General features: G+C 46.7%; 1 protein-coding gene across 2 annotated transcripts in view; it reads right to left on the reverse strand.

Annotated features, from left to right (window-relative positions):
* RC3H2 (ring finger and CCCH-type domains 2) overlaps positions 1-21,842 on the reverse strand; it is a 155,743-nt gene that overhangs the window by 17,548 nt on the left and 116,353 nt on the right. For both annotated transcript variants that reach the window (XM_029613807.1, XM_029613806.1), the window contains exons 15-17: positions 18,461-18,674; positions 17,906-17,990; positions 17,418-17,499 (exon numbers count right to left, since the gene is read on the reverse strand). In XM_029613807.1, coding sequence (XP_029469667.1) covers positions 17,418-17,499; positions 17,906-17,990; positions 18,461-18,674 — 381 coding nt within the window. The remainder of the gene's footprint in view (positions 1-17,417; positions 17,500-17,905; positions 17,991-18,460; positions 18,675-21,842) is intronic.

Below are 21,842 nucleotides of genomic sequence, written 5' to 3' on the forward strand. Positions count from 1 at the left end.
TGAAGTGGAAACCCAACTCTCAGGTCGATACAGTAAGGCCGCGGTAGAAACAGTGCGGCAGTGTCAGGCGCACCCTTCCTCCCCGCACGCACAGTTCTCTAGACCTAGCGCCTGATACTCTCTTCTAATTGCATGCAAATGCATGCCGCGGCTGTGAAGCGATAGGGAAGGGTTATGCCCGCGCAACCCATTTTACTGTATAGGCACTGAGTACAGCGCCTATACAGTAACCGTGCGGTCATCCAGGCAGCGGCGGGAGCTGGAGGGCCGCGTGGGTCCAGGCGGCCGGCGGCGGGAGCCGGATCGAGGCCGCAGGCGGATGGGCGCGTGTTTAATCGAGGCCGCGGGGGCGGGTGGGCGCGCGTTGGTTTCAGGCGGGCGGCGGCAGCGGCGGCGGGATCCGGGTGGGCGCGTGTTCAATCTAGGCCGCGGGCCGGGTCGCACAGGCGCGCATTCATCCAGGCGGAGGAGCCGGAGGCGAAAGCGGCCTCCGGCAGCCCCCACCGGCAGTGAATGAATGCGCGCCTGTGCGACCCGTGTGATTCGGTGCTCAAGGCAGTCACATGCCGTGACGTCACGCCGTGAGCGCTGAATTGCACGGGTCGCACAGGTGCGCATTCATTCACTGCCGGTGGGGGCTGCCGGAGGCCGCTTTCGCCGCTGGCTCCCTCCGCCTGAATGAATGCGCGCCTGTGCGACCCGGCCCGCGGCCTAGATTGAACACGCTCCCACCCGGATCCCGCCGCCGCTGCCGCCGCCCGCCTGAAACCAACGCGCGCCCACCCGCCCCCGCGGCCTCGATTAAACACGCGCCCATCCGCCCACGGCCTCGATCTGGCTCCCGCCGCCGGCCGCCTGGACCCACGCGGCCCTCCGGCTCCCGCCGCTGCCTGGATGACCGCACGATTCGGAAAGTGACAGGTATTTAAAATTTTTTTTTTTTTCTGACAGGTTTTATGTGTCCCACAGCATTACATTTTCTCGATCATCTCTTTATCGCTTTTTTTTTTAATTGTTTTTTATTGTGTTTGAGTATCTTAAGTGGTGTCGATGGATTTGTTACAAGACTCACAGTCCTAACACCTACTAGGGGGAGGCGGTAAACTAACACGTTAAGGCCGCGGCAAAACAGCGGGTTACTAAGGAGATAATATCAGCGCCCGTTACAGTATCGGAGGGGAATAGCTAATTCCTTCATTATACAGCTAATTCGTTCATTTACACATCATTTACATGCTGGGTGCGGAAAGGGTTATGTGTCTATTTTAAGAAGCGCTACGGACGCGTGAAACTGGAGACTGTATTGCTGGATCGCCTTACTCGTCTGTATTGTGCGCTCCCAGCTCGTTACAGACGGGAAATCTTCAACCGCATGTTACTGTATCGACCTGTCTATGGGGAGGTGGGCAGGTTTAGTGAGGACAGGCATCCTGTCATCCTTGCAGAACACCTGATACAGGTAAGCAACTCTGCTTTCTCTGAGAACAAGCAAGATGGGTGAAATTCCTAGCTATAGGTTGCCCCCAATATAAAAGGGGACAAACAAAACATAAAATATGTGCCAACAGGCACAAAAATAACCAGTTTTGTTGGTGAGGGGGCAGCCTGAACAAAAACAACGGGCCCTAGGTGGGAACAGATTTGGGTTCTAAACCTCAAACAAGTTCCGAAGGACAGATTGGCTAAACTTACTGTTGCGTTAGCAATACCTATCCAGACAATAATGCGATGTGAATATGTGGAGAGAATTCCATGTTGCAGCTCTGCAGATCTCCTCCATAGGTGAGCCTTGACATGAAACCCAAGATGCCATCCTGCCTGAAGAATTGCAGTCTGCTAGCCAGCTGTAGAGCATCTGCTGTTAAGGCTTTACAGGGAGGGAAATGTCCAGGCCCGGATGGGTTCTCCATTGATTTAAAAAAAAAAAAAAAAAAATTCCTGTCACAAGTCTTTCACTATTTTATCTTGGTTTTCAATGCGGCGGGGGAGGCAGGACAGTCACTGGGATACCATGGCGGATACTACCATATCGCTTACTTATACAAAGGGGAAGGATCTCTAGAGTGTGGGTCTTATAGACCGATATCTTTACTTAATTCAGATATAAAAATACTTTCTAAAGGTGTTACAGCTCCGTCTTGAGACTCTACTCCCACATCTGGTGCACCCTGACCAAGCTGGTTTTGTGAAGGGGAGGAATTCCACATCCAATACTAGGAGGTTGTTTAACCTTCTGCACTTAGCTTAGCTAAAGGGCAAGTTGGGAGTCTTAATCTCACTAGATGCTGAGAAGGCGTTTGACCACCTTACATAGACCTTTTTATTTGCGGTTATGGAAAGGGCTGGTATATCTGCTCATTTTACTGCTTGGGTTAAGGCTATGTACAAAAAAACGAGGGTGAATTTAAAAATTAATGGATTTGTTTCCCCCTTTTTTGATATTGCTAGAGGTACGAAGCAGGACTGCCCTCTTTCTCCCCTGCTTTTTGATTTAGCCATCAAACCCCTGGTGGCTGCCATTAAGCAGCATCTTGATATTTATAGGTTTTGCTTGGGGGGTAGGGCTCATAAAATTTCCCTCTATGCAGATGATGTGCTGATATATATGACATCTCCCAAAACATCTGGGCCAGTGTTTCTTGATCTTCTGTCAAGTTATGGCTCCTTGATGGGCTATAAAGTTAATTTTGATAAATCTGAAATGTTTTGATAAATCTAGTTCCAGAATCTCTTAGGCGTTTTAGGGTGATAGTGAATGGGTTTTAATATCTAGGGATTTTTGTTTCAAGGACCTTCAAAGACCTCTATGCAAAGAATTATACCCCTTTAATATCCCAAATAAAACAAAAAATGCAGACTTGGGAGCATTTGACCATTTACTGGACAGGTAAAATCAACCTACTTAAAATGACCCTACTTCCAAAACGTTTGTATTTGTTCCAGCTTGTACCCTGTTCAATACCTGTTAGTATATATTTAATGATTTGAATAAGTGTATCTCAAAGTTTATCTGGCAAAGTAAACAGACCTGAATAGGGCTGAGGCGCCTCTGGCTGCTCAAGTTGCAGGGTGGCATGGCCCTGCCAAATCTTCAGATATGTTATGGGCAGCAAGACATATTTTTATGAAAGCCTGGTCAGAACTCAGGAGGAATCATGGATTCAACTGGAGAAGTTTCAGACTGAAGAGATTAACTTAAGGGTTCTTCCCTTTCTTTCTCAGAACTCCCCTAACAGCAAAAGAATTTGTAGAAAAAGTACCATGCTTACTCATACTGTTCAAATTTGGTGTCAGGTACTCAAGATTCTGGGGCGGGCGGAGAACACAGTTTATTTTATTGCTCCTATATATGAAAACCTGACTCTCTCAGAGTGTACTTTTTCTCCAACCTTTACAGATTGGAGGGATATAGTTTTGTATATGTTGCTCAATTATGGGATGAAGAGGGGTTCATCACCTTTCAATCCCTTTGTGATGATTATGATCTCCCTCCCCACTCACATGCTTCTTATCTCCAACCAAGAGGAGTGTTAGGGGACAAATTTGATTTGGCCAAGCCTTTAAGTCCACTAGATGGGCTGGAGACTTATGAGCGACCCTGATGCATATAGGAAGGGTATTTCCCTTATATATTTAGGCATTTTTCTTAGAATATGGGAAACAAACACCACAATCTTTAGTTGATGCCTGGAATACTGATTTAAATTTACCATTCAACCATAAGTTCTGGATGCATATATGGAATTCTGCGCACCATATCTCTATTTGTGCTAAGAACATAAGAAGAACATAAAAAAATGCCATACTGGGTCAGACCAAGGGTCCATCAAGCCCAGCATCCTGCCTCCAACAGTGGCCAATCCAGGCCATAAGAACCTGGCAAGTACCCAAAAACTAAGTCTATTCCATGTTACCATTGCTAATGGCAGTGGCTATTCTCTAAGTGAACTTAATAGCAGGTAATGGACTTCTCCTCCAAGAACTTATCCAATCCTTTTTTAAACACAGCTATACTAACTGCACTAACCACATCCTCTGGCAACAAATTCCAGAGTTTAATTGTGCGTTGAGTAAAAAAGAACTTTCTCCGATTAGTTTTAAATGTGCCCCATGCTAACTTCATGGAGTGCCCCCTAGTCTTTCTATTATCCGAAAGAGTAAATAACCGATTCACATCTACCCGTTCTAGATCTCTCATAATTTTAAACATCTCTATCATATCCCCCCTCAGCCATCTCTTCTCCAAGCTGAAAAGTCCTAACCCCTTTAGTCTTTCCTCATAGGGGAGCTGTTCCATTCCCCTTATCATTTTGGTAGCCCTTCTCTGTACCTTCTCCATCGCAATTATATCTTTTTTGAGAACAGAAAAGATATAATTATATCTTTTTTGAGAACAGAATCGATAGTTAAGTTATTGAACAGAGCCTACCGTACCCCTGTATTCTATTCTAAATGTTTTCAGGACGTTGGGGTGCAAAGCTGGAGAGGGTGTGGCCAGATGGGTTCATATATTCACATGTGGTGGTTCTGCCTGGTGATTAGCACTTTCTCGAAAAAATTCATTCTGGAAATTGCTGAAATCCTAGGAGTCCCTTTTCAAGTGACTCCTGAGTTGGAGTTATTGGGTCGTTGGAAGAGATCATTGGTCACAGTTAATTACAGAGTGTTAGCGGGACAGCTACTTCTAGAAACCAGATTTATTGTGGCCACTTTTTGGAAGGCTTGTCCTAACATCAAATACTGGAGGTCACAGATCAGAGATATTGCGGATATTGAACTGTTATGCTTTGACCTTAAAAATGAACATGCAAAATATGTTAATATTTGGGGTCCATATTATGAATATTTGAAAGGTACTTAAATGTTGGTTTGCTCATTAATACATATCACTATACTTTTTGTGTTTTCCTGTAATATAATTCCAGCAGTAATGTTTGTACTGACCTTACAAGTCTAACTTTAATGGGAAATAATATTCCTTTTGTACACTGTAGAGGAGTTTTCCTCTTTTACTTTTCTTGATGTATGCCTTGAAAATGTTAATAAAGAGTTAAAAAAAAAAAAAAAAAGACGACAAAGGCCTCACATAAAAGGTACAACTATAGGCTTTACAGAAAAGGGCTTACCTTCTACACAGTGGTGATATACGCCAATCACACTACGATGAACCTTAACAGAGTTAGTCTTGAGACAGGTATCAGAAAGATGTAGAAGGTAGACAAGCAGTTTTTGTGTTGAGCAGGAGAAAGAGTCTAGGGCTCATTGCTCACACCACATGGAAAACCTCCTCCACTTCACTCAATAGGAGTTTCTGGTGGAAGGCTTTCTGGAAGCTACAAGGACACAAGACTCATTCCCTGAGAGGTCGAGGGGTTGCAGAATCAACCTCAACATCCAAGCTGTGGGCGAGAGGGCCTGGAAGTTGGGATACTGCAACCTGCCCTGATCCTGTGTGATGAGAGTTGGGGGGGGAGACCCCAGTCTGATTGGTTTCCAGATGGATAACTCCTGGAGTAGTGGAAACCAAATCTATCTCGGCTAATGAGGGACTATGAGGATCATAGTCCCTTTGTCCTGCCTGAGCTTCAACAAAGTCTTCACTACCAGTGGAAGAGGATGATATCCATACAAGACCCTGGTCCCAATGGAGAGTGAAAGCATTCAAGGCTAGCTTGCTGTGTGTTTTGTATGTGGAAAAGAAGAACGGGACCTTCCTGTTCCAAGGGTCCCCCCAAGGCGAAGATCCAATTAGCTACTCCATGGTCCAGAAACCATTCATGGGGTCTTAAGGATCGACTCAGTCTGTACACTATCCCATTCTCCGGACTAGCTAGATACGTGGCCCTGAGCGCCATCCCTTAAGAGGGTGCCCATGACTAAATCTGGACTACTTAGTGACACAGGAGTTTGAGCCTGCACTCTTCAAGCTTGTTGATTTAGTATATCATCACTTGGTTGTCCATCACGATCAACACAATTTTGTTGGACAGCTGATCCCTGAAAGCCCATAGTGCGTACCATATTGCCCAGAGCTCCAGAAAGTTGGTTTGAAGCTGAGATTCCTGGGTGGACCAAAGACTCTGGGTGCTCAGCCCATCCACATACGCTCCCTATCCCAGGGTGGACACATCCATTGTCAGAACAACTTGTACTGGAGAAATCTGGAAAAATCCCCTCCCCCCCCCTTCACCAAATTGGAAATTTCTGACCATGAGTGACAGAATGACCTGGATGCACTCCCGAAGATCCTGAATGGCCTAAAACCACTGGTACCCAGGGAAATCATCTTGAACTTTTTAGAAACCTTAGTTCTAGGATGGGATGGAGTCTCATGGTTTTCTTCTGAATTAGGAAGTACCAGGAGTAGTATCCCTACCCTCTTTGCCCTGGTGGAACGTGCTCTACCGCCCTGGCTATTAAGAGGGAGGAGAGCTCAGAGGGGAGTACCTCATGATGTGCTATGAGTCCTCAAAATGGACTCAGAGGGAAATTTGCTGGGACGGCCAATAGGTTCAGTCTGTATCCTTTCTGTATAATGTCGAGGATCCACTAGTTTGAGGTTTTACTGGGCCACTGGATTGCGCAAAACTGCAGCCTGCCCCCGGACTCCCAACATGGGTACAGGGACAGTGATTACGCTCTCTCTGGTCCAGTCAAAACTGAGACCAGACTGAGATGCTGTCTGGGGCTTAGAGAGCCCTATCACGGAACACTTTTGTCAAAGTTTCTAGAACTTTGACTGGAACACTGAGCATGCCCAGCATGCCATTAACCCTGCATCCAGCAGGGGGTCCCCCTTCAGACTAGTTTATAGCAAAAAGTACGAGCGAAAAATAAAATAAGAAAACCTAAGCGAACCCAACTCCGCAGGGTGGCGGGCGGGTTTCGTGAGGACTAACATCCTGCTGTCCTGGGAGAACACCTGTTACAGATAAGTAACTCTGCTTTCTCCCAGGACAAGCAGGATGGTAGTCCTCACATATGGGTGAATAGCGAGCTACAGGATGCCTGAGTAGAGTGAACCGAAAGCCCCCGACGTTCAACAGGCACAACAACAGGGGTGGTTTTGGGTATGATGGTAGCCTGAGTTTCACAGTGGGTCACAGGAAGGAAGTTGATTTATTAAACTGGAAACAAATTACACAGAACAGACTGGCCAAAGATGGAATCCTGTCTGCCAGCCTTGTTGAGACAATAATGAGCTGCAAAGGTGTGGAGAGAGCTCCATGTGGCAGTTCTGCAGAGGTACAGAACGAAGGTACACTACTGACGTTGCCATGGCTCTTACTGAATGCACTTTCACTCGTCCTTGTAGCAGAAGGCCTGCTTGTTGGTAGCAGAAGGTAATACAGTCCGCCAGCCAGGTTGACAGGGTCTGCTTGCCCACCGGAACTCCCAGTTTGGTTTTATCAAAGGAGAGAAACAGTTGGGTGGACTTCCTATGGACTGCGGTGTGGTCCAAATAAAAGGCGAGTGCATGTTTACAGTCCAAGGAATTTAGTGCCCGCTCACCTGGGTGTGAGTGAGGTTTTGGAAAAAAGGTAGGAAGTATTATGGACTGATTTAAATGGAAATCAGAAACTACCTTTGGCAAGAATTTAGGGTGAGTGCAGAGTACCACATGATCATGGAGAAATTTTGTGTAAGGTGGGTATGTTACCAGCTCCTGTAGCTCACTGATTGCGAGCCAATGTTAAGGCAAGTAGAAAGAGCACTTTCCAAGTGAGATGACGTAGCTCGCAGGAGTGTAGAGGCTCAAACAGAGGTCGCATGAGCCGTGCTAGTACCACATTGAAGTCCCATGCCGGAACCGGAGGACGCGGTGGAGGCTTCAGTTGGCGCAAGCTTCTCATAAAGCACCCTACAAGGGGTTGCACCGAGATCGGGGCATCTCCTATACCTTTGTGGTAAGCGGCTATGGCGCTGACATGCACTCGGATGGAGGAAGTTTGTAGACCAGACTCCGAAAGGTACCAGAGGTAGTCCAGGAACCTTGTTGTGGGGCAGGAGAAGGGATCTATTTCCTTTGTCGTGCACCACAAGGAAAATCTTTTCCATTTGGAACGATAAGATTTCCTAGTAGAAGGCTTTCGTGAAGCTACGAGGACCTGGGACACATTGTCAGAAATTTAAAGGATTGTAGTATCAACCTTTCAACATCCATGCTGTCAGAGACAGGGAGCAGAGGTTCAGATGACACAACAGTCCGTTGTTCTGTGTTACTAGAGTTGGGTCTGTGCCCAGGCGAATTGGTTGCTGGACTGAGAAGTCACGTAGGATGGGAAACCAAATCTGCCGTGGCCAGTAAGGGGCTATCAGGATCATTGTGCCTCGGTCTTGTCGCAACTTCACGAGAGTCTTGCTGATGAGTGGAAGTGGAGGGTAGGCATATAGAAGACCAATTGTCCACAAGAGGGCAAAGGCATCCCTTGGAGGTGTCTTGTGGCTGCGGTGTAGAGAGTAAAAGTTGTCTACTTTGCAGTTGTGAATCGAGGCAAAGAGGTCTTTGTGCGGGCGGCCCCACTGGTGGAAAGTTTGGTTTGCTACAGTGGGATTTAGGGACCATTCGTGGGGACGAGATTGTCCATCATCATATTGTCCATGCCTGCCAGGTAGGTTGCTCTCAGTAGCATGGAATGGGAGAGAGCCCAGGCCCATATCTGCGCCGCTTCCTGGCTTAGCAGGTAAGAGCCGGTGCCCCCTTGCTTGTTGAGGTACCACATTGCTATCTGGTTGTCTGTTTGAATTAGGATTACCTTGTTGGATAGGCAATCCTGAAAAGCGAATAGGGCATATCGTACTGCCCTGAGCTCCATAAAATTTATCTGGTGCTTTGATTCCACTGTGGACCAGGTTCCCTGGGTTTGCAGGTTGTTGACATGGGCTCCCCAACCGAGGTTGGAGGCATCTGTTGTCAGTGTAATTTGAGGTTCTGGAGATTGGAAGGACAGTCCTATCTGAAGATTGGACTCCTGTATCCACCAGGCTAGTGAGAGACGAAGCTGGCTGGTGACGTGGACAATGTGGGACATATGTTGATATGATTGGGACCACTAGGACTTTAAAGTCCATTGTGTTACTCTCATGGCTAGACAAGCCATTGGGGTAACGTAAACCGTGGACACCATGTGACTTAGTAAGGTTAGTAGATGACGAGCTGTGGTGGTTCGGCGAGTCTATACTGCTTCGGAAAAGGTTGATAATGTGCGTGCTCGTTCCTTTGAGAGGTACATTTTGGCTTGAATGGTGTTTAGATCTGCTCCAATAAACGAGAGCATGTGTGATGGAGTCAGATTTGACTTGGGATAGTTTATGAGAAACCCCAAGGATTGTAGCATGCTGATGGTAAAATGGGGGGATTGAAGTACTCTCTCTTTGGATGGACCTCTGAGTAGGCAATCGTCTAGATACGGATAGACGTGGATACTGTGTTGTCACAGGTAAGCTGCTACTACTGCCAGGCACTTTGTAAACACTCGGGGTGCTGACGCTAGGCAGACCAGTAGCACTCAGTATTAGAGATGTCTGTGACCGATTAAGAATCTGAGGTATTTTCGATGAGGAGGGGTTATTGCTATATGGGCATACGCCTCCTCAAGATCTAGAAAGCAGAGCCAATCTCCCTGTTGCAGGAGAGGGAGCATGGTGCCCAAGGTTACCATCCTGAACTTTTCCTTGCAGAGATGTTTGTTTAGCGCACGAAGGTCCAGAATAGGACGAATGCCGCCTGACTTTTTTGGCATTAGAAAGTACCAAGAGTAGAACCCTGTTCCTCGTTGCAGTTGTGGAACCGGTTCCACAGCATTTGTTTGCAGGAGGGTCGAGAGTTCTGCCTCGAGAAGTGGAGTATGGTCTGTGAGACTCCACACCGGACGTGGTGGAGAGTCCGGTAGCAGTGTAAGGAAGTTTCGATGGTAACCATGGGTCACTATGGAAAGGACCCATTGGTCAGTGGTGATTGTGTGCCATTTGTTGGCAAAGTGGCACAGGCGACCTCCCACAGGCAAAGTGGCTCGAAGGGGGTTTTCACTGCTGCTCTCTAGAATGGAGCCAAAACCTGGAGGCTGGACCAGTCTGAGGAGATGGTTGGGTCTTTGGGGGTCTATGTTGACGAGCCTGACCTCTTTGAGGGAGTCTGGTGGGACGAGAACAAGATGGTGAAGGGTAATACTTACGTGGTTTACAGGATAACCTCCTGGCTTCACGTCTGAATGTTTGTTTGGAGATAGACGAGAAGTCTGAAGAAACAGTGGACAGCTGGCGCAGATTCTCATGGTGGTCTTTGAGTTGTGCCACTGCCTCCTGAATTTTCTCGCCAAACAGATTTTCTCCTGTGCATGGAAGATCTGCCAACCTGTCCTGGATTTCTTGGCGTAAGTCGAAAGATTTGAGCCATGCCCAGCGCTTATTTCCGCTGCTGACACTCTGGAGGCAGTCTCGAAAATGTCATACGTTGCCCTGACCTCATGCTTCCCAGCATCAAACCCTTTCTCGAGGATGGTAGTCAGTCCCTCCTGAAATTCTTCTGGCAGGGTCTCAGACGTCTTGGACTTGTTTCCAGAGATTTCTTGAGTATTGTGTCATGTATAGCTGATAGGCAGCAATACGTGCCATAAGCATAGATCCTCGGAACACTCTTTGGCTGCAGGTGTCCAAGGACTTCTGCTCTTTGCCAGGAGGGGCAAAAGAATGAGGCCGGGACCTCTTAGCTTTCTTCTGAGTGGACTCAACTACTACAGACTGGTGAGGTAGCTGGCTTTTTTGAAAACCTGGAGCTGACTGAACCAGGTAGGTAGCGTCAGTTTTTCTGTTTATTGCTGGCACTATACCAGGGTGTTCCCAGGTGCGGTGTAACAAGTCGAGCAGGACTTCGTGGACAGGAACCCCCTTGGGGGCATCCACGAACTGGAGCACCTCCAGCATTTTATGCCCGGCATCCTCCTCCATTTGTAACTTGAAAGGGATGGTTTCAGACATCTCCTTTATAAAGTTAGTAAATGTGAGGTCTTCTGGAGGGGAGTGACGGCGTTCTTCTGGGGGAGAATGCTCTGATAGAAGATCCTCAGAGTCTTGAGTGTCCGAGGAATCATCACCCCAGGGATCGTAAGGTTGATCCCCTTCACCTTGCGGCCCTTCAGATGGAAGTAGAGGTCCAAATCCAGCTGGATCAATAGGTGGCACCAATGGAAATGCTGGGGGTACCGATATCGGTGGAGGTGGCATCAGTGGGCAGCAGTGGCACCGATGGTATTGGTGTTTTCGATGGTCGCCATGGTGGAGGGACTCGCAATGGTCCTGGAATCAGCTCTAGCATCAGTGAGGGCTCTTCCTCGTCCGACGACAAAGGAATCGGGGTCTATGCTGGTGGCATTGTTGGTGCGGAAGGAGCGGGTGCCAATAAGTGTGTCTAACCTCTCCAGTAGTGGAGCCAACATCATAGGCAGCGGGGTCAGGCCTCAGCATGGGAGCCAGTGCCAGTGGAGATTAAAAACCTCGAATCGCCTGTATGACTGCCTTTTGGATCATCAGGTCAATTCCTCCCGGAAGGCTGGAGTGGGTAACACAGCTGCCGGGGTTGGAGGCTTGGTAGGCGATGCTGGGGGGTCCACAGGTGTTTGTGGAATCTCGGCTCCCGGCACCGATACAAGTGGGGAACGCCTCTATGTCTCGAATCCAGAGGAGGATGGGGGCTCCTTTCCCCGGAACTTCTTCAATGCCGATGTCTTTTCGGTGCTGGCACCAGAGGAATTCTCAATGTTGATGTTTTTCTCGGTGCTCAGCCCGGTCCTTCTCCGGCACAGAGGATGAGGATGTCGATGCCTTTGAGCGTGAAGATGTCGGTGACTGGCAGTCACCAGTGTCTCGATGGTGATCTTTCCTCATCACTCTGGGCAGAAGTTGTCTGACTTCTCTTTTATTGGATAAGACAGGAAGCTGCTCTTGCTTCCTTCTCCTCTTCCTGGCCAGAGGGAGGTTGTTCCCTCCTCCTTCACCCAGATCAGAGCGAGATATCACCAACTCCTGCTCATACAGGACTGGCAGGACACCAACTTTATCTTCCTCTGCCTGGCCTGGCAGTGAAGCTGCTGTTGCTCTCTTCACTCTATGGGGCCTGGATGTGAAAGCAAGAACGTAAGGGAGAAAGGTGTGTGCTCTGTAGATCCACTCCTGCTGCTTTATCTTCCTTTCCTCAATGCTTCTTGCCCTCATCTGCTGCTGATAAAAAGGCAGGTAGACTCTGGATTGGACAAGTCTTTTGTGTTGGCTGGGAGCCAGGAGGAGGGGGAAATGAACTGGGCAGGAAGGCATAGGAAGATAGGGAGTCAAGGGCGGGGGAAAAGAGGCTGGGGTTGCTGGGTAGGGAAGAGAAATAGGAGTGGAGAGATGGAGGTGTGGGGCAGCTGGGTTGGGGGGATATTGAGCAGAAAGGGGTAGGAAAGAGGTGGTCAGAGGTATTCTGGGTAGGCAAGGGAAGGGCAGAAAAAGTTGAACAGGGGAGAGAGAACATGGGGAAGAGGATGTGGGGGGGGGGTGTCAGGAATGTTGGACAGGGATATGAGCATGTGAAGAGATGTTCGAGTAGTTGGGAGAAGTGAGGGGTGATGGGCGCATGGAGGGGAGTGACTGGGTACAAGGGCTATACTATGTCAGTTTTGAGAATATGCATTTCTTCTCTCTTTGAACTTTGCTTAGTATAGGAAGAAATAAATATTTTATTTCTAGTATCCAGTTTTGCACTGCATGCAGAAGGTGGTCTTAGGGTTTCTATTCCAGGTTTTGTTTCCACATTTGTAATGTGTGGTCTTCTATATTTGGTGAAATGAGGTCTGTCCGTGATCTGTGTGTATGTGACTGAAATGCCGTACTTTACTAGATGTTTGTATCGGCCTTATCTGTTGTATTTTCTCAATATTATATTATACTGATGGTGAACTGCTGCCTTTTCATGGTTAGGGCTATTGCTGTTTCATTTCTTGGAGTTAGTGCTGCTGAGGTATGGCAGGTTTGATAGATATGTATAGTGTGGGGTTTGTTTGTATTTTACAATGCACCTGGCAGTAGAGGGAGCTTGTGATGATGTGAAGATGACACCAGAATCAGAATATCTTTTTTGTATGGTGAGTTGTACAGGGAAATGTCTTAGTTTTGCTCTGCACCCATTAATAGGAAGCAGGGGATACCTGTCTATGCAGAGCATATGCTTATAATTTAGTCCCATGATGGTCATGTGTTGAGTGTGTCACACATGTGAGCATCATCTCTCAGGTGTGTCCTGACAGAAAAAAGGTTGAGAACCACTGCTTTATGCCACTCCACTCCGATGACTCCATAGCATTTGGTGCCTATGGTGTCGATAATGTCCCTGGTGCTCTCGGTGTTCAATGGTGCCCTTTGCATTCAAGCAGCATGTAAGGGGCACTGGAATGGTACCAGACTGCACCCAGCACCTCATGTCGGTGATGTGCAATGGCTCAGTGTTGATTCCCATCGGTGCTCTGGCACTTTAATGTGCATGGGCATCTGATGTCGAGTCATGGCACCTTCAGTGTATCAGCAGTACTGACTGCCTATGCTCAGGCTTTCCCTCTCTTCCTTGGAGATTGTCTTGCCAGAGCATATTGGCAGACCAGGAAGGGAGGCTATATCATTTAGGGCACAAGAGGTGTTACTGAGTGGGGAATCAGCTGGATGGGGGATTTTCCCCATCAGGAACAGGGCCAGACAGGGTCTTCCATCTGACCAGCAACCTCCCCCTTGGATTAAGCCCTCATGTCAGGGCTTTCCAGGAGTAGTACATAGAAGGTTAGAGTCTGGGCAGGCAGAATTCAGATGGTCCAAGCAGACAGAAAACAGACAAAGTAAGGGTCCAAGCAAGAGGTCAGGGCAGGCAGTGAATAGAGAAAGTCAAGGCCAGAGATAGTCTGAGTCAGCAACAAGATCAGTCCAAGGAATGCTAACAAAGAAGGCAAGGTGAGGCAGCACAGGGGAAACCAGGTGAGGAAAGGGAACTGGCACAGGAGATAAGGATTAGAACAGGAGGCAAGGCCTGGGATTGGCAACAGGGACTGGAACAGGAAGGAAGGCCTGGGACCGAAGACAGAGAATGGAACTGGAGGTAAGGCTTGGGACCAAAGACAGGGAATGGAACTGGAGGTAAGGCTTGGGACCAAAGACAGGGAATGGAACTGGAGGCAATGCAGACATGGGAGACAATGGCTGGAACCAAAGGGTCACAGGAAGGACTGGACAGAAGAAGACAAGATGAGGACAGAGAGCTGGACAAGACTAGGAATGCACAGGACCAAAACATGGAATGTGCAAACACAGCAAACTAAAGCAAATCAAGGTACATACAAGACAAAAACAGACAAGGAGACCTAAGCAGGCCACAAGACAAAGCAAGAAGGCAGAGAAAACCACAAGACAAGACAGGGGGGCTGAGAAGGCCACAGGACAAGGCAGGGAGGCCTAGGAAACTGAAAGACAAGGCAAAACAAGAAAGTCACAGGAGCCTTGCTTTAGCAAGGCAAGGCAAGATGGGCCAATGTAAAGACCTAAGGTGACTCGATGAAGAGGCACCAAATTGTGGTAGAGGCAGGGTTAAATAGGGCTGGCCTTGCTGAATCATGGTATCATCAATGAGGTGGCTAGAGCAGGAGAGAACATAGCTCCATGAGGACCTCTACTGGCGGGGGCAGGGATGCCTAGCAGCCAAGATTGTTACAAGAGGTATTGATTAACTTAGGCCCGTGGAGACTAATGTAGTTCCCAAGAATGTGGGGAGGTTGAGCTCTCAACTCCTACAGGAATGTTCCTTCAATTAGTACCCCACACCCCCGCAGTCCTATGCAGGACCTGACTGGGGGGGGGGGGGCAGGATTTGATCCTGAATTCTTCACTGTCTAGGCCCACCAATCAGACTAGCTCTCTTGGAACTCCTGCCCAGATGAGAACTCAGGGAAGGCCCCGGGTAGAGGTCTAGCCCGATCACACGAGGATTCTGCAATCTGCCATTCCCATGAGGCAACCAACAAGGCAAAATGCACATGAAGGCTGAGGGGAAAAATGAAACTCAAGCTGCTGGGCAGCTTTATTTATTAATTTAAAACTAAAACATCAACCAGGCTGCACTAGATACTAGGCCTGCACAGATATAAAGTATAAAAAAAAAAAAGAAATAAAAACAATCCAGAGGTACGTGAGCGAGAAAACAAAATCCGCAGGTCCCTGCGAGAAAAAACAGCTTCCTCAGCTCCAGAAACGTTCACTGCAGTAGCTATGAAAGACAGCAAGAAACCATGACTTGAAGGCACTGTGGAAAAAATGAAACTGAGGGGCCCTGCCTGAGAAGCAGGGAGGTGTCTAAGACTACACATGCTCAGTAGAGCATGCTAAAATATTCAAGAAGCTTTGAAATCAGTTCCGTGCCAGGCTCCATTGGATGGTGTAATCCAAATAGGATTGCCATCCTGCCATCCTCAGAGAACAATAGGGCCTTTTCTGCTAACCTCTACCATTTTACTATGCTGGTGTAAGTCTTTTGGCATCTCACTACATTTTCCAAACACCTTTCATTTTACTTTGGCTCACAGCCAGTGGTAGCAACAGCAGCAACATACTTCCTCTCAAAAGCTCATCAGGAAACCTGGGAATTTAGGGATTTTGTTCATCCTGAAGCTAGCAGGGTTGAGGGATTTCACTCATTTCTTCCTGGTACCAAAAATAGTCAGGTAGACATCAATGCTGCATAACTGAGCCTCCAACAAGGAAAGAGCATTAAAGTTTATTACAGACCTGCCCAGCTCAAATCACTGAAGGTTTCTTCCTGGTTTTTTATGCTCCTAAAGGTGAGGAGCACCAAAACTGGTAGTGATTTCTACACCTATCATCTATACCACAAAACAATGTGTGATCTTCCCTCTCTCTCCTTCCTCTCTAGTTTGAGATTTTTCCTCCCACTCCTTTCCGTCTTTTCTTTACCTTCTTCTCTCCTCTGTTTTCATTTCCCTCACTCACGTATGTTGTGGTTTCTAAAGCAAATGACCTCCACCAGGTCTTTGCTTTGAACAGTGGCACAGAGCTGCACACTTCTGCTTCCTATTCCAAGTTTTTGCTCAATATCAGGTAGGTGGAATTCCTCCGAGTGAAGGCCTGACACCATGTCAAGGGAAGATCTCTCATATAAGGCATGGATAATCCCCAGAGGTCTCCAGCAACACTTTGAAGAAGTCTGTCCTAAATCGAAAATGATTGCAGATGAATGTGCCACGGCACATCCAAAACAGAGAGAGAATGCTGATTTTTGAAGCAAATGACTAGTGGTCTACTGAAGACAAAATATGCTAACAGAACATTTCACAATTTGCTCAATCACACATTCATAAGAACATGCCATACTGGGTCAGAACAAGGGTCCATCAAGCCCAGCATCCTGTTTCCAACAGTGGCTAATCCAGGCCATAAGAATCTGGCAAGTACCCAAAAACTAAGTCTATCCCATGCTACTGATGCTAGTAATAGCAGTGGCTATTTTCTAAGTCAGCTTAATTAATAGCAGGTAATGGACTTCTCCTCCAAGAACTTATCCAATCCTTTTTTAAACCCAGCTACACTAACTGCACTAACCATATCCCCTGGCAACAAATTCCAGAGTTTAATTGTGCATTGAGTGAAAAAGAACTTTCTCCGATTAATTTTAAATGTGCCACATGCTAACTTCATGGAGTGCCCCCTAGTCCTTCTATTATCTGACAGAGTAAATAACCGATTCACATCTACCCGTTCTAGACCTCTCATGATTTTAAACACCTCTATCACATTCCCCCTCAGCCGTCTCTTCTCCAAGCTGAATAGTCCTAACCTCTTTAGTCTTTCCTCATAGGGGAGCTGTTCCATCCTCTTTATCATTCTGGTCGCCCTTCTCTCTACCTTCTCCATCGCAACTATATCTTTTTTGAGATGTGGCAACCAGAATTGTACACAGTATTCAAGGTGTGGTCTCACCATGGAGTGATACAGAGGCATTATGACATTTTCCATTTTATTCACCATTCCCTTTCTAATAATAATTCCCAACATTCTGTTTGCTTTTTTGACTGCCGCAGCACACTGAGCTGATGATTTCAATGCCCACTATGACGCCTAGATCTCTTTCTTGGGTGGTAGCTCCTAATATGGAACCTAACATTGTGTAACTATAGCATGGGTTATTTTTCCCTATATGCATCACCTTGCACTTATCCACATTAAATTTCATCTGCCATTTGGATGCCTAATTTTCCAGTCTCACAAGGTCTTTCTGCAATTTATCACAGTCACAATTCATGTTAAGAAATTCTTTCAGGAAAATAGAAGGAAGGAATTTATATCCATTTTTCTTTTCTCCAACAGCAAAGAATATGCAACTCAAAATATACCTGCTGTGGCTCAGGTCTCAGCAGATCTCCAGCACTGTAATACTCTTTCTGACCAGATAAATCCACAATCAGAAATCTGTCCCTTCAGAGAGACAGAAACAAGTATTTTTATAAAGCATCTTATCTGCAGTAACAAACTTGAAAATAAGCTGGCATATTACAAATACAGTGGACATATCTGGTGGTGTAATTTAACCTGAAATTGAAGTCCTCATAATATTATTATAATATTCCATCAGCTAGTTCTCTCTTGTCATAGTTACATTATGAAATAGGGAGGAGAAATAGCCTAGTGGTTAGAGCAGTGGCTCTAAACCAGGAGTTTAATAAAATTTACAAAAATGACTAAAATAATTTAAACTCAGAAATGCAGTATAAATGCTCCACCAATATTTGTGGAGAAAATGTATATAAACATTACTAAATATGACTTCTTGTAACACAAACTATCTGCTTTAACAATTATTATACATGAATTACACACATACCTTTCTATATACTGTGAGTATGAGGTGGTATTGGAAGTGCGTGAGCTCCACTTTGAATCAATAGCACTGACATAAGGGCCATAATCTACATAACAGAAAAGATAGAAAAGCAAATGTAATTCTGTGTTATAAAATGAAAAAAAGCGCTGAGTGATGGCTCCATGGATAACATTCGGTGCTGCCAAAAGAGGGACTTGCATTCAGTTCCTTCTCAGTTACTTTGAACGATTATACAGACTATAGATATGGACTACAGATGAAGTAAAGAAACAAGTATTATGATTATAACAATGCTTACTAACTGTTAAAGGAACATCATGGCAAGACGGTCTAGAGAGAACTGCCTAGCACTTGACCTATATATATGGAAAAAGAATAGGAAAAATACTGCTCGCATGCTAGTTTCAGATGCTATTAAACAAAAGATGCTATATGAAGTCTAACAGATGAAAAAGGAAGAGAATTACCTATATAATGCAGACATGAATTTATTCCATGTGCAAGAATGACCTGAGAGGCAGACTGAAGTTTCAGTTGACAGCAAGAGATATTTACCTGAAACATTAATGGGCCTAGTAGTACTTCCTTGGGAAGCAGTGGCCTGAATTGGGTCTGTGGTGTGATAGCTAGTTCGGGAAGACCTGGAAATTGCACCCCACTTGGAGATGATCGGTCCATCGCTAAAGGGGATGATAGGATCTTCTTCCTTGGCTCTTCTCTGAGCTTCAAACAGATTTACTTTTTTCTTAACATCACTACTGTTGAGATCCTACATACAATGCACAAAATTTGACAAAAATAAATCACAGTATTTGATATATTGGAAAGTTCAATCTTAGGCTTGCACAGCAGACCTACTACGAGGGTCCCATTCGCTGGGGCTAATAGGATACAGATGCATATTTGAGGTGATGGGCTTGGAACAGAGAAGTGACTAGCACGACAGGAATGGCACAGAAGAGTTCAATTTTAGAGAAGTTTGCTTCCAGTCCTGATCACTAAAGGTGGTGGGTGGAGGGGGCTTGTATCATCTGCCAAGTGTCCAAGATATGTAGGAGAAAAAGAATAAAAGAAATACATGCTAACTGAATATATTGAATTACAGTTGATGTTTAAACAATTCAAACATTCAAAAGGAACAGCTTCATAATAACGTTTATATCTTGAACCCAATTTTGTTCACAGAAACCAAAAACAGACATTTCTCATTAAACAGATAAACAAAAAGTTGGTATAGCTGTAACTGCCAGAATATAAAGTGACTGAACAACTAAAGCAAACAGCTTACCTGTAACAGGTGCTCTCCGTGGAGAGCAGAACAGCCAGCCACATAGATGGTGACATCATCTGATGACACTGAGTTGGTCCTACTCTCTCCTAACCCAGAAAGTTATTTTTTTGTGTTTCTCCTGGGCATGCGCAGGAGTTCCTACTCTAGCATCGCCACACAACACTCCTTCTGTCCATCCTCTAGCTTTCTTCAACTTCCAGGACAGGAATGAGGGATGGTGTGGCTGTTTGTTCTGCTGTGCGTGAAGAACACATTACAAGTGTAGAGATCCTGTCAAATCCCTACCAAGAATTATTCAGAATTTTCCATTTGTATGGGGAGGAAACATTAAACTTGTTGGTAGGTAGTTCCCCTGTGGAACAGAGAACATGGTGTGTTCCTTTGATATAAATACTCAAACCACCATCTTATGTTGTGGATGTTCTGTTTCCCTCCCAGGGGTAGCATGCCATGGCTGTCCCCTGATTTTTCTGTTTCTTAAGACTTAATGTCTCCAAGGAGCCATTTTCTTTTGGATGGGAGTTTCTTTTCACTCTCCCTGTTCCCTTTTATATTTTTATGCTGATTTATTTGGGTTCTGACTGGGAACTCAGTTATTTTCTTTGCTGCTGTATCATCAAATGGAGATGTTGCTTCACTGTACAGGAACCTGTGGATCATCAAAAGGAGGGATGACTTACAGTTATTCAGAGGAGGAAGAAGGAGAGAAAGGAGTTGGGATGGACCCCTTATAAGGCCCATGACCATCTATTGAAGATTTTGAAGAAAGAAGAGTTGCTTACCTGTAACAGGTGTTCTCTGAGGACAGCAGGATGTTAGTCCTCGCACATGGATGACATCATCTGATGGAACCTGACACTGAAAACTTATGTCAAAATTTCTAGTTTGGGATTTTATCTCCCCCTGCTTTCCTTCATTTCTTCACCTTCTTGTCCCCTCTGTTTTCATTTCCCTCACTCACTTATGTGTGTGGTTTTTAAAGCAAATGACCTCCATCAGGTCTTTGTTCTGAACAGTGGCACAGTGCTTTGACTGAGCCTCTTTCAGCATGCTCAGCATGCCATTATACCATGCATCTTTTCCGGTTGGGGCCACTCCAAAAGACAAAAAGGCGATCAGATACTCGAAAGTCATTAGTTACCTCAAGATAACGCATGAGAACGCGTTTCACATCCAGACGGCGGAGATCATGCCCGCCAGGACTAGCAATGTCCGCAGAAGAGAATGCGGGGAGCTTGACCAACTGATTGACATGAAATGAAGACACAACCTTCGGTAAGAAAGACGGGACCTTCTTAAGAGAGACCCCGGAATCCGAGAAACGTAAGAAGGGCTCGCGGCAAGACAACGCTTGGATCTCAGACACCCGTCTGGCGGAACAAATAGAGACAAGAAATACTGTCTTAAGCGTCAAATCCTTGAGGGTGGAACGGTGAAGGGGCTCAAAGGGAGCCTGACAGAGCGCCCGAAGAACCAGATTCAAACTCCATGAAGGACAAGTAGGATGCAGAGGTGGCTTCAAATGTTTGACCCCTTTGAGAAAATGGGCAATATCTGGATGAGACGCATCCGCGTAGCCATCGAGGCTGCCCAAGAGAGAACCAAGGGCAGAGACCTGAACCTGAGTGAGTCAAAGGAGAGACCCTTGGCGAGACCCCACTGGAGGAATGAGAGGACTAGCGAGACTGGGGCCGAACGTGTTGTAACGTCTGCTTCCACGCAGGCCAGCTCGAAAACCTTCCAGACGCGGACATAGGCAAGGGAAGTAGAAGTTTTGCGGGCCCGTAAAATAGTGGAGATGACATCCTCAGCACATCCCCTCCACCTTAGCCTTCGCCGTTCAAAAGCCAAGCCGCAAGACAGAAGCGATCTGCCTGGTCGAAAAATACGGGACCTTGACGGAGGTGGTGTTGTAGATGGCCTAGGGGAAGAGGACCATCTGACGCCAGATTGACTAGATCCACGAACCATGGTCTGCGAGGCCACTCGGGAGCTACGAGAATGACCGGACCTCTGTGAAGCTTTATTCGTCTGAACACTTTCCCTATGAGGGGCCACGGAGGAAACACATACAGCAGAACGTTGCGCAGCCACGGAAGGGCTAGGGCATTCACCCCTTCCGCTCAGTGTTCCCGCCAGCGGCTGAAGAACCGGGGAGCTTTGGCGTTTTTCAGAGTTGCCATCAGGTCCAGGTGTGGGGGACCCCACCTGTTGATAATTAGGGACATGGCGTCATCGGACAGCTCCCACTCGCTGACGACTCAAGAAGTCGGCTTGCACATTCTCGTTGCCCGCTATGTGGGAGGCCGCAAGGCAGTCCAGGTGGTGCTCTGCCCATGCAAGAAGGCGACTGGCTTTGAGGGCCACCAGTCGACTCCTAGTGCCCCCTTGGTGATTGATGTATGCCATGGTGGTAGAATTGTCCGAGAGCACCTGGCCTGCTCGTCGCCGAAGTAGTGGCAGAAATTCCTTGAGTGCAAGAAGGACCGCCCGGGTCTCCAGGCGGTTGATGTGCTGGAGACCAGTGCCCCTGCGTGGTCTAAGACTAGCAAACCGCTCCCCAACCGGACAGGCTGGCATCCGTCAATACCATCCACTGCGGGGTCCGAAGGGACATTCCACGGAGGTGCTTGAGAGAAAGCCATC

The sequence above is a fragment of the Rhinatrema bivittatum genome, chromosome 8 (genome assembly GCF_901001135.1).
Source record: "Rhinatrema bivittatum chromosome 8, aRhiBiv1.1, whole genome shotgun sequence".
Lineage (NCBI taxonomy): Eukaryota > Metazoa > Chordata > Amphibia > Gymnophiona > Rhinatrematidae > Rhinatrema > Rhinatrema bivittatum.